The sequence below is a fragment of the Lepisosteus oculatus genome, chromosome 6 (assembly GCF_040954835.1).
Source record: "Lepisosteus oculatus isolate fLepOcu1 chromosome 6, fLepOcu1.hap2, whole genome shotgun sequence".
Taxonomy (NCBI): domain Eukaryota; kingdom Metazoa; phylum Chordata; class Actinopteri; order Semionotiformes; family Lepisosteidae; genus Lepisosteus; species Lepisosteus oculatus.
In genome coordinates this window covers 54,780,239-54,795,377 of record NC_090701.1, presented here as the reverse complement: position 1 = coordinate 54,795,377, position 15,139 = coordinate 54,780,239, and the positions used below count along the sequence as shown (strand labels likewise).

General features: G+C 39.4%; 1 protein-coding gene across 13 annotated transcripts in view; it reads left to right on the top strand.

Moving 5' to 3' along the window:
• Positions 1 to 15,139, top strand: part of si:ch211-285f17.1 (sickle tail protein homolog) — a 287,428-nt gene that overhangs the window by 159,016 nt on the left and 113,273 nt on the right. The window contains exon 1 of one of the 13 annotated variants that reach the window (XM_015353439.2): positions 8,024 to 8,299. The exons of the other annotated variants lie outside the window; for them this stretch is intronic. Within the exon in view, the coding sequence (XP_015208925.2) occupies positions 8,239 to 8,299 (61 nt within the window). The 5' untranslated portion in view covers positions 8,024 to 8,238. Of the gene's footprint in view, positions 1 to 8,023; positions 8,300 to 15,139 lie in introns of those variants that run through there. 13 annotated transcript variants of the gene reach the window in all.

Here is a 15,139-nt window from a genome sequence, read left to right as displayed (position 1 = left end):
GCAGCAAGTTTTTGTCCAGGGTAATGTTCCATCACTCTTGCTGTATCGGTGCACCCAGCTGGTGAAGGCTGGCAAGCTGCAGTTGTATCCTGTTAGCGACACTGGGGAGTCAGTCTAACAGATTCCCATTGGACTGAGTCAGGAGAAAAATCCTACCTAGTCATGGTCTTGACCATAACAATCACATGCTTTCTTAGAGTCATGGGAACCGTAGGACTGTGTAGTTTTGCCTTGTCCTGTTGGAAAACCAATTCTTCTAGACGGGTTAGAAGAAATAAAACAGTCCCAGGATTTTGTCAATTAAAAACATATTGTAACGCAACGGGGGCTCAGGCGGGCGCCCTTGCCGCATCTGGTTGGCCCCATCCCGACTGAGGCTCGAACCCGGGACTTCCGCGTCTCTCTGCAGCGACCTAGCCCCGTGAGCTAAAGAGAGATCTCTCCACAGCCCAGTAGCTGTGGTCCTGCTATCACAGGGAAGGGCGGTGACGTCACCTGCTCTGGTACGCCGGCTCTTACACAGTACCTGTCGGCCGTAAGCGTTACAATATCAATAAGGTTGCAACTTGTACAAAGACATTCTTACATTAAAGGAGATTCCACTGCATCTCAACACACTGCTACCAACCCGCTGGTTGTGTTGAACAACACAATAGTCAGCTCAGTTCTCACCGTGTCATCTCCACACACATCTTCATCTGTTTGGGCCATCAAGGGCAAACCGGTATCAGTGAATAAGGCTACCAGTCTCTCAGTCACCTCGTCTGAAGACAGTGATTTGGTCTCCTAGAGGTCAATATTGTCACGATATTAGTCCCCCCTCCTTAAGGGTGCTCCAGCCCTTTCACTTAAGACTTTATTCTCTGCACCTGTTTCCCATTCCCAGCCCACCTTAAAAGCCAGGCGCTGACACTCATCCGGGCTCTGCATCTGATTTCCATATCGTGCGAGTCCGGGACCTGGAAGCGCCTGGTCCTGTTAAGGTTTTAACCTCTGTTCCCGTTCCTGTTCCCCGTCCGCCGGTTCCGACCTGGCCTTCGTGGTTTTTAATTCTTTGTTCTGATGGATCTCCTGGTTTTGGACTTACCCTTGTGTTTTGGATATTCCCTAAGGACTTCTCTTTTGGATTGTTCGCCTCGGCCACACCTCCCCCGTGCACCAGCGCACCTTGGACACGCCCCCCTTGTCTTCAGCCCCGTTTTCCTGCATGACGTTTCCCTACTGTTTCCCCACTCCGTCGGACTGTGTCGTCCGCATAGGGTCCGGAAAGAACTGTTCGTTACAAATATGTTAACCCTGAATGGCCACTGCAGTCTGACAAAAAAACTCTGCTGATGGATACGACAGTGCTGGTCTGGATTCGGGACATGGCCTGCCCCTCCCCAGGCCAGTTTCCTGCCTTCTCTCTCCCACTCTACTGACTGATACAGCAGGGAGTTTTCCTGGAGCCCTGTTTCATAAAGGAAGAAGAAAACTGGGACTCTAAGAGAACAAAGGTCATTAAATGTAAGCCATTTTTTTCTGGCAATTTTAGAGCACGTACGATTTGTTTTTATTAATTCTATAAAAGCCTTTTACTTTGTGTTAACTTTCTGGATTTGTCACTGGGGGTACCGCACAAAGCAGCTTTATTAATTAAGCTCCTGCTCGGTGTTTCCTATATGACAGACTTTCAACTTTTGCCAGGACTGCTGATCTTATTCTGATGAGCTGTTTTGGATTTTTCTCCTGAATCACTTTACCACTCCATGTCCTTTGAGGGTGTGGAGCTAAGACATACTAATCTGGAAAATCTTAATTTTGTACCTGCCTCCGGTTTTCCATAACATTTCTTATTGTCGAATCCTGTCGCTCCTGTTTTTACTGCAAAGGTCATGTATGGTGCAGACAGTATGGATTACACTGGTCACTGCTTTCTTACCTACACATACAGTACCCAAGGAAGTCATCATTCAGACATCATGTAGGCACATCAGTCTTCTGCCCTCTGTTTTGATTTCTGGCCTTTGGATTGTCTGTTTTTCACGCAGTTTGCTTTTCCAGGGTGTTTTACTGGTCGTCTATACTGCAGTAGTTCTGTCTCTGTTGGGTAACTTGTCCTGCAGACAATAAAATATAGTTACTGAATATTTCATGAAATAAGTCAGATTTTGATTCCATTATATCACTTCCATGTAGTTCATTCAACACTGAAGCTGCGTAACAACAGCAGCTTGCAGGGCTATTTTGTTTTCTGTGTTTGAGCTCTGTGCTCGTTTCCACTTCAGCGAAAGGTTTTGCTTTGCCCATCTTTATAATGAGCCAGGAAGTGAACTTTTTACTGAAAGCAAACAGGAGGTCTGACACCGCATTGTTTATCTGACCCCTGACCCTCTCAATTGCTCAAGCACTTCAGCCACTGGGTTTCAAATAACAACTTGGGGTAACGGGTGGCAATTGGGCTTGTCAGCACCCCTGCAAGCGTCCTACTAATTTTTGGGTAGTAATGGCCTGCATTTCAGCAGGGGATACAGATTTCCAGGGGATAGTGAATTGCTGAATTGAATATGTCTTCAGAGAAGTAATGTTTTTGTCTTACCGTGATTTTTGTAATTTAAATAGTCTAGGCTTTCTTCACCTTAACATGTGTGGCCAGCCTCTTAAACTTCATCAACAAATAGTCTTTGAGCTGTCACCAGATCCATCCATTTTCTCACTGCTGTATCCAGTTCAGGGTCACAGGGGAGATGCAGGATGCAGTCCATCCCAGCAAGCAACGGGCACGTGGCAGGACACGCCGTGGACAGGACGTCAGTCCATCACAGGGCATACCAATACTCCAGATGGGATAGTTCCTTCAGATGCTTGGTTAAAATATCTCTTTTTATACTGAAGAGTACCTAAATTAATGCGATCTGTTTTGTGCATATTGATTTTGAGAGCTGCCAAGGGACTCCTGTGTCCTACTGTTTTCGGTTTCCAGTTTTAATCATTAATGCTAAATCTTGCCTATAATTCAGACTTTTGTGTGTCTGTTTTTCCACTCAGTTGTTGTTTTCAAAAACAACCAGCGTCAAGGGTATTCTTCCAACATCGGCGTACTAATGTTATACTGTCTCACTTTTTAATTTCAGCAATCGCTCCTTTCTTTGTGTCTGAACAGCTCTGAATAGGTGATCGATTTATACTGAACAGACACCGCTGGGAACAATACTGTATCAAACACTGCTACAGTAAGAACTGATCAGTAAGAACTGCTTCTGTCACCATTTCAGTCAACCTTGTTTGACATCATACTCACTAATACCTTTGCCGAGACTACTTGACTACAGTATGTTGTGTAAGGATCTCAGCAATCATTGTTTCATAGCTGGAGTTAGAAGCAGCTTGAAAGAGAATGGGATTTCTCTTTCAAGCTGTTCTGGGAGAGAGAGTTAGAGGGAGTTTTTGACGGCTTACGTACATTTATTTCCAATTTGCCCGAAAGCCATTTGGATCTTCAGAAGCTTGGGCCATCTGCCAAGCTAGAATCTACTTTTAATTAGACTTGAAATTGACAGTTTGAGGCAAAACCAGGGGACACCGCGGTTTTACCTCTAACCCTGATCACTACTGCTCGTCTTTTGACAACATAATTGTCAAAACCATTAAGAAAAGATTTAAGTATCTTCCACTTATGGGATCGGAGAAATTCTGCTCCAGTTTCTGAAAGTCAGATCATATAGAGAGGCCCACTCATTCAAATTCTTAAAACCTCTTCTATGGGCAGTCCCCCCTCACACATAGAACTGCAGAGGCCAGCGAGTGCTACTTGCACACTCACACATGTGGCAGCTTGTTACTGTTCCTGCACTACCTAGGCACATACCCCTCCCTTGGGATGGCGTGTGTGTGTAATACTCCCTTCAGCATGGACTTCTACTGCGAGGCATTGCTCCTGAAACTGAGGTGCAGCATTCCCTGTACAATCCCAAATGTAATTGCCTCTGTCTGACCCTACTTCTCACCCAAAGGCCAATAGCACGACAGGACAGTCTCCTATATCCCTGCCTGTTCTTGCAAAGCAAGCAGCACTAACATAGTGTAAAGACATCCACAGCAGCCCCAAATAAAGGCAAAGAAACTGGCGTCTTCGTTTCATTTCATTCTTGTTGGTCTAGGGAGTACGATTAAAAAATTGTTGTTAGAATCATAACGCTGTGGAGACACCGTCATATGAACTATGACTTAATTATACGTTAATTAAAATGGCTCAGGCATCTGAGTGGAAATCGTTACTTTCTAAATAGAACAGTCTTAGAAAGAAAAAATAACTAAATTCAATATCACCCTTTCAGGACAATTTTGAACCTTAAAACTACAGATGATTGTCCTAGAACCATTGAGAATGGTGACACTTTTGCTTGATTTTTACATTTTTATTGCTGGGCACTTGGAGGCTGATGAAAATGTGTTTCTGAGATGTCTTTAGCCCACAAACCAACAAAAGGATCCCCGGTGAGCAGTCCTGAATAGGAACATCGCTCTAAAGAATCGCATCAGAATGGACATGCTGCTGAGTCACTTATCTAATCCTCCCACGCCAAAGCAATGGCAAGCAATCTGTTTGAATTTCTCAAAGCCTTGCTGAAGTCATCCCCTCAGGTCTTCATCAAAACACCAATTACTGACGGGGAAAAAGATCCGTTTTGTGAGGTGAAGTAGAACATGACAAAAGATCGGGTCTATGCACATCAGCTTTCTTCCAGTTTTTTACATCAGACTCTTGTATGGTTCTTTCTTTTTATATATTTTGTAACCACAAATAGTTGTGACTGTGCTTAATTCACTTTGAAACTTGGATATGTTCCCCAGAAATTAGCTACTTTGAACGACATCGTAATGAAGACAGAACAGGCATGAGCTCTGTAGTACTGATATTTATGAATCCCAATATATGCAATGGTTTAGGAACCTTAACACATTGGTCATTTAACAATTTTGTTATTTTTTTTAAAGCTTAGAACACTTTTTTGAGGCATTCCTTCGAGAACAAAATGCAAAGAAAACTCTATACAGCACGTTCAGAAATATAACAGTGAAGAGTTAATTGTTTGATATTTTTATATGCCTAAAACAATTTGTGTATTTGTGAGGCAGAAATAATTATTTTCTCAGAAGGCTCAGAAAGAAATGAGAAACAGCTTACCATTCAGCTCTTTTTAAATTACAGTTTCTGGCAAAGTGTACTTAGCTGTGAAAATACCCTCTTATATCCTGTTGTAACCTTTAATAAACTGAACATCTAAATACACGTACTGTATGGAAGATGTTTCAAAGCCCAGGTCAGAGTTTCTTTTGAAAAAAAAAAAGAATAATGTTTTTTCACAGACCTTTTAGGCTAATAACCCATCTGATCTTCAACCACACAAGCAATTGGAATTTTATGTCAATTTAAGTGTATAAAAACACTAAAAGTGTCTTCAATAAACTGATGAATAACATGTAGATACACTGTCAGCCATTTGCCTATCATAAAATCTGTTTCTGCAAATTATATGCAGCAGCTGGGATAAACATCTCATAACAATAACTGGCATAGCTACTGTACATTTCTATAAAATCTCTCTCTCTATATAAATATATATCTTGCAAGTTTTTGAAAGTGAAGGTGGTTCTCATGGTAGTCATCAGGGCAAGATCGTTCAATCCAAGATAGCAAAACCAAGTACACACAGCTGCAAGACATTACTCACAGACTAAACTCTTCCCATTAAAGTTGAAAGATTAAAATAAATGTATGTCTTTATAAAGAATGTCTATCATTGAACCGGAGGTCTTTGAAGAGTTTTTTGCTCCTCTGCAAACTGTGGCAGATTGTCTCAAAATCCAAATAATCTTCAGTTAAATGTCTAAAAGTATATTTAATTGAAAAATAAGTTAGCACAAAGTGATGTGATTACTGTCTTTGTATACTAGGAAGAATTGTATATGTAAAATTGTAATGAATTAATGCGATAAAAATCACTTTAACAGAGAGCAGTAAGTTTTATGTTCAGCATTTAATGTTTTCTGCTTTGTTTCTCTGTGGCTTTTTTTATAGAACATGGGTACATTTAGTTTGCCTGTGGGTTACAGTGTTTCGGCTATAATCTCTGGAAAGGTTGGATTCTGTTTTTAATTAAGCCAGAACTGAATGAATTGAAATGTGTTTGCTGTCTGACCAGCAGGTGAACTTAGCTTCACAGAAAGCAGGTTTAAAGTAGGTTAGAATCATAATAAACTTAATACCAGCAGACACTGGGTAGTTAAAGCTGTGATTCCATATGTACAGTGCATCTTTCCAGTTATTTCTGAAAGAAGTACTCTCAGGAAGGAAATTTTAAGGTATTTTCTAAGAAGGCCAAATCTAAACACATTTGTCTGCTGTTCACACTAGTATTGCTTTAATTCTTTTTTATTAACCTGGAGACAGTTTCATCACTGTCAACATCATGTAGATTGTATTATGTGTTCAAGGATATTTCAGATTTTCCTCCAGACCTCAAAAGAACACTCTGCATGCCTTAACACCTCGGCTCATTCACCCAGTGTAGAGTACAGTATTATTTTAACAGCACTGATGAGTGAGGGGCAGCATCTGTGTGGAAGCAGGAGGTGGAACAATAGAGGTTAATTTCATGCTGAAAAGCAGAGAGAAAAAGCACAACCTTTCAGCCATTAAGCCTTCTTATGTGTGAGTGCAGCAGGTGAAACTGTTTTTCTCTCTGCTATTCAGTGTGGAATTAACCTCTGTTTGTCCTTTATTTTTAATACTCCCTTCAGTTATAACATATATTTCCTACTTAAATAATTAGGCATGAAGCATTTTTCCTGTGCATCTAGCAATCTTTTTTGGAGCAATATTTTCCCCTCCTATTGTTTTGGACACCTGGGATTTTGGGCAGAGTTCCAGTGAAACTGTTCTGAAAGTATTTTTATTAAAAACATTCTGGCCTAAGCCCGGAAAGCAGAAGGTTGTTAATTATGAATGCAATCAAATACTTGGATTTCCTCCGTGATCACAAGTATTGCAGAACGTGATTTTTTAAATGTTTTCACTAATCACAGAAAGAAATTTAATCTGTTGCATTGACTACATCCTTCTAAATGGAGTATTTTGAGACTTTTTAATTTCACAGTTGTATCCCATTTGTGCAGTTTTTGCACGGTTGTAGAATTAATTATGTGTTTCATCCTTTGTTCATTTATTTGTTTTTATTAAAATGTGTTTATTCGTTGCATTCTGATCTTGTAGGTGATTAGTAGCAACACATAATTTCATGCCCTGCAAGGCATGTAAGTAAAATCTGACTTGAGCTAAATATATATCACTTGGAAACCTATTCTAAATGTAAATGTTGACTAAATTCTTAAGAAGTTGATTGTAATTTTCTAGATAGAAAAGAATGACGGTGGATAATGTATTTTGCAGTCTATAAATCACAAGGATATACAGTAGTACTCTCTGGGTTAAGAATGCTTTTCTGTAAAGGGTTGGAGAATCACCAATGTTACAAATTAAAAACAATACCATAAAACATTTCTAACCCGCATAAAGGCAACCACCATGCAAATCCGAAAGAATCCAGAGAAATAAGAAAGGCTGTGTTCGCTTGGAAAACAAGGTTTGGTGTCCAGCAGAAGGGACTTCAGTCACACTAAATGGAAACCTTTAAGTTATTTATTTACAACCCCACATCATTTCTTCCTTCATATATTTATGATAACTATTGTAAACATTCTGCTTTCCTACAGCGGCGGCGCATTTACAGTATATATGGGACACTTCCCAGTTCAGCAGCTCTTTTGCCGTGCTTTTTTTGGAGGGACCTAATGTATAAGAAACGCAGATGTGAAATGCATGTTTGTCAGGGCTGAAGTCAAGCCACCCTGCAGTCTTGGGTGTATTGAACAGCAGCTGAAAAGAAGTGATTGGGCTTGCCTGGTGCGTCCTGCACAGGCTGACACCTGTTGGGCCTCTTGGTGCAGCTCAGAGACCATTTTAGCCCGAGTTTAAAAGCACTGCTCACAGTTCCAGCGCTGTGGGCAATTCCTTCTCAATGGAAGACAGTCACGGCTGTGGTATGCAGCTTACTTTTCGAACTCCCAGAGGACTCTGTGTGGGGTTAGGCTCTTTTAAACCTTTTTTCGCAAAGGCAGATTGGAATTCGAACTCTGCAAATGCGGGGCTTTCCCTTCCTTTCTCTCGCTTGCTGTTCTGATCTTGTTTAGAAGAAAATGGATGAAGACTCAGCGGGCGAAGAAAGTGGCTGTGGTTCACACAGCTGGCATGCTGAAGGTAAGCGGTTTAAAGATTAAAACTGGCCACAGAAGCAGTCGATTTTATTTCCTTACGCTTGTTTAACCCCATATCCACGTGAGAGGCTGTAGAATCTGTGGCTGTTAAAAATAGGTCTGAAATTGTGCCTGCTATCCTGCAATGCTAATCCGGGGAAAGGTATTTTTTTAGTGCCCGCTGCCTGGTATGTGTATGTCACCCAGTGTGATGGAGGATGTAATATGACACTGGCCAGCATTTACTTAAAGGCAAAAAGGGGGAATATAACTCGGTGTCTAATGAGCTCTTTTATTTGTTCATTCCCTTTACGCAGCTTTTTTAAGGATCAGTAACATGCATTATAGCAGCATATAGGAAAACCTGAGACTATGGCTTAGCAAAGTACTTTTCGTCTGGGATGTTCAGATAAACTGGATGCTGTGCTTTGGAACAATACAAACTGCGTTGTGGTGTAATCTCACAGATAGCCAAGGAACAATGGATATCTGAAGTCACTTTACATTTTGTTTTTGTAACCCTCCGTCTGTAAAGTTCATAGATGTGTCATATATATACCATAGATTTTTATATGTACTGTATATATAAGGACTTTCTTAAAAAAGCAGATTATTGTGTGGTGGCCTGGTCTATCACCAGGCTTGGCAACTGTGGGACATTTTGGGCAGTTAAAGTGCTGGTTAGTACATATTGCAAAAGGTTTTATGGTACTGTATGTCTGAGAGTATGTAATGTGTCTGGAATGCTCATTCAATTAAGTGCACAATCACTTTTAAATTAATGCCTCTTTGAGTAGTTTTTCCCATACCATCGAAGCTTTGCAAGTAAACCTAATCTTGATTTGAATACCTGCAGCTAACTTTTTCCTGGGTGTGTTCCAGATAAGGATTCTGAAACAGTCTAAATCCTATCAGATTGAGCAGTGGTTTTGTGATATGGTTATGCTGCTAGGTCCATCACAATACTGAAGGTGAATAAACTGCTAAATAGTTCTGGCTTGCCTTTACTTGCAATTCAATTTACTTTTGAACTATTTATGTTATAAGAGTTTAGTATCCAGTCATGCCCCTTTTGTATTTCAATAAACATATGCCCCTTCTCAGAAACCTTAAAGGAAGTACTTTATTTCTCTGTAACTTTAGACAACTCTGTAACTTTCCATATGTTGGAAAAAATGAAGCGACTTTATTTAACCAGTCCTCTCATACTACTTGATTTTAATCACCGCAGTTCAATTTTATAGGCCTTAAATATGTTTTTCATGCAAATGTGGAGAAAGTAACTGTGACATTGTAATGCAGATGTTATTGTGGAATCCAAAAGCGAAAAGTATCTGGCTAGGGGAAAAAACTGAGTTATAGAACTTTGGAAGGAAGGTTAGATCCTAATCATGTCTACTCCCACTCTCCTACACATATATATCTTGCATCTTGGACTTAATTTCACCCTTCTCCCTCACATTCTCCTCGGACCCCCAAGCTACACCCTTGGAGCAGCTCCCTGGCTCATTCCTCACCGTACTGAAGGGGGCTTTGGGCATTTGCCATTCCCTCAGCTAGGGCAGTCACAGCAAGTATGCTCTCTACACATTTTGTCCATCCATCACATTCTTTACAATACAGTATAAATATTTTACAATATTCTTTACAAAATTCTTTACAATACAGTACTAAAATACAGCACAGGTCAATTGGTAACAAATTCTCTTTTTCATAACACAATGGTGAGTGCTTGTTTACAGAGCACGGCCCTTAGTGGAGCCACTGTCAGTGAGAGATACAAGGCAGCATGCAACAGCAGCATCTGATGTAGGAGTTGATCCCATGACTTTGTGATCCAGAGCCCTAGACCGTAAGCACTTCTTCATGCTGCCAGAGTGGTGGCTATAGTTCATTGAAATAGGTAAGCATTTGCTGAAATTTATATATATGCAATGTCAGTATACATTAGTTTATACAGACTTCCGTCAGGACTGAGCAATATAAAAATATCAAACAGTTTCACAGAGAGTCGATACTACACAGATTTCCGCAGAAATCAGAATAGATCATTTTAAACAATTTTGTTAAGAGTTACAAGGTAATCACAGGAGGAACATTGTATTTTACACTTTTGTGCTTAAAGAATAACAATTACATTAAAAAATAAAAAAGGGTTTATAATTTTTTTAATTATAGTTTAATATTATAGTATATAGTATATGTTCAGGTGGGGAGCTGCGTCAGCATGCATAGGCTGCAAAGGAACAAGTAATAGGTTTATTCCAGGCTCAAAAGAGAAGAAAGAGAACACAACGTTTCGGCCGTGGAGCTTCTTCAGGTGTGAGCAACCCGTGAGCAACCCTCACACCTGAAGAAGGCTCCACAGCCGAAACGTTGTAGATAGTATATGAGTCAAGAAAGATTTGGACCAAAGCTCACACTGGTTTATGGACAGATGGGATCTTGATAACCCTTCATGAAAGGTTCAAATGAGGAGGTCAGAAAGGAACTTCTGATGCTTCAAAGAAACCACTTCTACATGAAGCATGGTGATGCTAATCTCCTGCATGGTGCCTCTGGAAAGAGCTCACTCATTCTTATTGACTATACCATTAAAGACAGTAGCAGCAGAATGTATTATGGGGTCTGCATAAGCTTTTGGTTTGATTATGTAGAAGAAAATGCTTCCATACTTATTGACTGGTGGTTTACCATAGCAGCATGACAATGACCCAAAACATACAGGGCAGCCATACAGGACAGCCCCTAAGGAGTTCATTAGGCGAAAAGAACATTTTAAAATCTTAGACTGGCTACTGTTTGTCAGTCTTCAGATTTATATCTAATTGAGCATGTTTTCTATGGGTGGAGGAAGTCAGAGCACCAAGAACACAGGGCAGCTGCAGGAGAGCATTTCATATGGGTCACAGACTTCATGCAGTTACTGCCTCAAAAGGGTATGCAACCACTTACTGACGTTTACACTCTGAAATGTCAATTAATTAAATTGAATGTGTCCCAATACTTACCGTCACTTAATGTAAGTAGATTGCATACAGATGTTTTTCTATTCTCATACAAATGTATTGGGACTCCTGGGGTTGGTGGTCACTGTACGTGGGCCTTTTCTTGTTTTTTTCCTCAAGAGTATGGGAGAATTTGCTTGCTGCTATTACTTAAAGTGAAGGATCTAGCGTTTCACTTCTTCAAAGGAAGTCTGAAAACTGCCTACAACCTACAGCTGCCTACAATTCTCCAGGTGGATGCTGCACATTGGTGGTGGTGGAGGGGATCCCCATTACCTGTAAAGCGCTTTGAATGGAGTGTCCAGAAAAGTGCTATATAAGTGTAAGCAATTATTATTATTATTATTATTATTATTATTATTATTATTATTATTATTACAACCTATCCCAGCACCATCCCTTGCAAGAAGCAGGCCAGGAATGTCCTAAAACAAAAAGAATGTACTCCCAGAGAAGGAACCTGCCAGCTTGCTCCATGCAAAACTACCTAACCACCCCCAGAGGAAAAGCACTCAGTCTGCAGTTTCCTTCAATTCAATTCAATGTTCAGGTTCAAAAGGTTTTTACTTTTCATTCAAGCTGTCGCAACTCGTTGTTTTATTGGGCTCTATAACTGACAATTTAATCTATTTGCTGAACTCTTGTATATACTCAGCGCAGGCCACTATTGACACCACCTGCAATTATCGTGTGGTTAACTAGGGAATGTAATTCCCACAGCTCCTGAAGAGCCCCTCAGACTCCCCAGACCAAATATGGAGAGATATAGGCATTAAGGACTACCTCTGATTATCACCAGAATCTGGTTCAGCTGCTATTTAACACTTTAGCCTTGTAGTGGCGGTAATATAAAATTCAATTTTGTAACTTCTTAAACTGAGGACGCTGTTATATTACTTTGTTTCAGCCCAGGAACCAGTGTTCTACTAATCAGTGTAATTGCGACTCTGCAGTGCACAGAGTGATCTCATGCTCAGTCTGACCACAGAGAATTTTTGTGAAACTGGAAAGAACTTGTTCAGTCAAATAATATCTAAGTCAACAGTGCATCACAGCAGGTTTGTAATTTGAGGATTTTGGCTGTTTGCATGCAGAAGTATAACTGAAGAGCCATTTCAATTATTGCTTTACTTCTTAATGCATGTGAACCTATGTGCCTGTTGTGTGCACAAACACCACTTTCCCAGGCGCCGATTCGCCAGGGATCATTTCTTTCCATGCCATCATAGAATTTACCATTATCACATGCCATCATGGAATTTGTTTTTCATACTCAGAAGGTAAAAAGGAGCATGATAGCAAACTTAGATTTTCACAAGTATATTGTATTGTTTATTGCAGTCATCTCACAGCATTTGTAAACTCTGGTGTTATATCGATACTGTTGATAAACAGCCCATGTATACACACTCTGGCTACAGCTGCAGGATCTCCAGTCAGATGAATACACGCTCAGTGGCAGGCCATGAGTGGGTGGTTTGAGTCGGAGAACAAGTCTGCTATCACTTTTCCTGACCAGAACAAGTTGCAGACATCAGTCCTGTTGTAAAGTGGAAGAGCCAGTGGAATGTGCATTTCAGTCTGACAGATTATTTATTACCTTTGTCACAAGCTCATCTGAAAGTGATTTGAGACGGAAGAATGAAACCAGACTGCATTTCAAGCACGTCGAAATCTTGAGACGTACATTCTGTCACGGCTGTCTTGCTGCTCGAAGAGGCCCAGCACATTGTTCAATGGGGGGGTGTATATACAGTACATGCGTATACCAAGAGGCATTTAAAACGCAATTTGAATTCCACCATGTACTGTATGGGGTGTTACAAAACCCAGGTGACCGTGATCTGCTTTTTACATTTGTTTAATTGATTTCTCTGAAAGTGAAGTGAATGAAGTGATTTTAACTGGTAAAGGTAAAGTCTATATTAGAGCCTAGAGAGTTTCTTTAGCATCAATTGGACAAGAGAGCATGTGACTCCTGCCCTCTATGGAATAATAGTCCTCTGTTCCTCAGTACTGTACAGCTTATATCAGGTACGCCTCCTCCCACAAACTCCTGTTTGGAGTTATCTTGTGAACTCAGGAGGATAGAACATATATATTCTATACTTTCTATATTTTGAATGTAATTTTTCTTTCAGAAACCTTTTCATGGAATGGCTACATTATGCATTTCCCTCGTGTAGAACTTTTTGTTTTTCAATTATTCTGAATGACGATTTTGTGTTCATAAAACCTTCTTCTGCTCTACAGCCCAATGTTCAGAACAAAATACAAACTGATGTATTTGTCTTTAAGATATTCATGTCTGAGGGCATACATCTATAATATAATGCATTAAGCTCTGAGATCTATTTCTGAAATTAACCGCTGTAAAACATGCTAAAGCAGTCTTTAAAGGCCACAGAGCTTCACACCCCTAGTAGGTTATGGTAATCTGTGTTTTCCAAAGTTATTTTCCTCAAGCTCTGTTATTCCAAGCATTTCACAGATTATGTACTTATTTATTTATCATTTCCTTAGTGTCTAAAATAATCCTATTAATATAAGCTCTAAATCCTTTAAATGCACAACTGAGTCTTTCTCCCATTGTTTTGACCATAAAAAGTATTATCACATGACACAGTTTTACACTTTACTGGAAGTTGAGCCCAGCAGTTTCCAAAAAACATTCCCATCAAGAGGATGTTGCTATACTGTGCAGATATTGGTGTGGTTAAGAGGTTGTTTAAACTTTGTAGTGTGTTTCCGGAAGGAAAAAATAATTTCCACTGTACTTTACGTATCTTACAAGACATTGTAAATGACTGTAGTGGTTGATTCTGTTTTCTTTCAGGGCCTTGATATCCTAAGTAATTTAAACAAGAACCAAAGCAGACAGTATAAACAAAATTAGAGATGTCAGCTTTTGATAGATAAAAATTAAAGTGCAGCCTAAAGTCTTATTTGAAAGCTACCATGAGTACAGTATGACAGTTTCTCAGAGATAATGTTTTTATCTTTTTGCTTAGATTAATTTGCTGTCATGTTAAATTATCTTTTTGAGTGAATGGGTGACTAAAATATAGAATACTCCGAACTCTCTTAGAATCTATAATATGGTATGAAACATTGTTCTTCACAAATTACATCACCTTATCAAATATCAGGGCAGTGAATTTTTAAACTGCATCACAATCATGTTCAGTAATTATTTTAAAAGGTTAGGATGTTTTAGGATTGGTGACTGGGTTAAAAAGCAGGAAATGTTTTATTACAATAAAGTTTATTGTAAATTTAAATATAATTTCTTTTCTTAGGAGGTGTTTTTGTGCATGCATAGATGTAAGGTTGCCTTTATTATTTTATTTATATTATTGTGTAATCAACTGATAGGTAAAATGTACAGACATACTGGGAAACTTGTACAATTACACAAGATAAGGACACTAAATGTTAATTTTGCAGATCTGCACATTCTTTTGTTATACTTTTCCTCTGTGACATTAATAACTTTTCAACTCTAGATTCCCTTTGTGTGAATGTATTGCTTTCAGATTACAGATGACACTGATAGGGTGTGAATGGTTCTGTCATCTCAGCATTTTCCAGGACTCACTTTTGAAATCTTTAATTGTAGAGGGTTTATGAGCCCTGTACATAAACTCATAATATAAGAAAAATAATAATAATAAAATAAATTATATATTAATATGAGTATACTGTATATTAATATATTATTAATAAATAATAAAAATGATCTTACTGCTAAAAATGCTACATTCAAGGAGGTTGTGCAGCTTGGTTTCGGATGAAAAGTTGTAGATTATCATTTCTCTTGCTTTCTGTTTTATTTT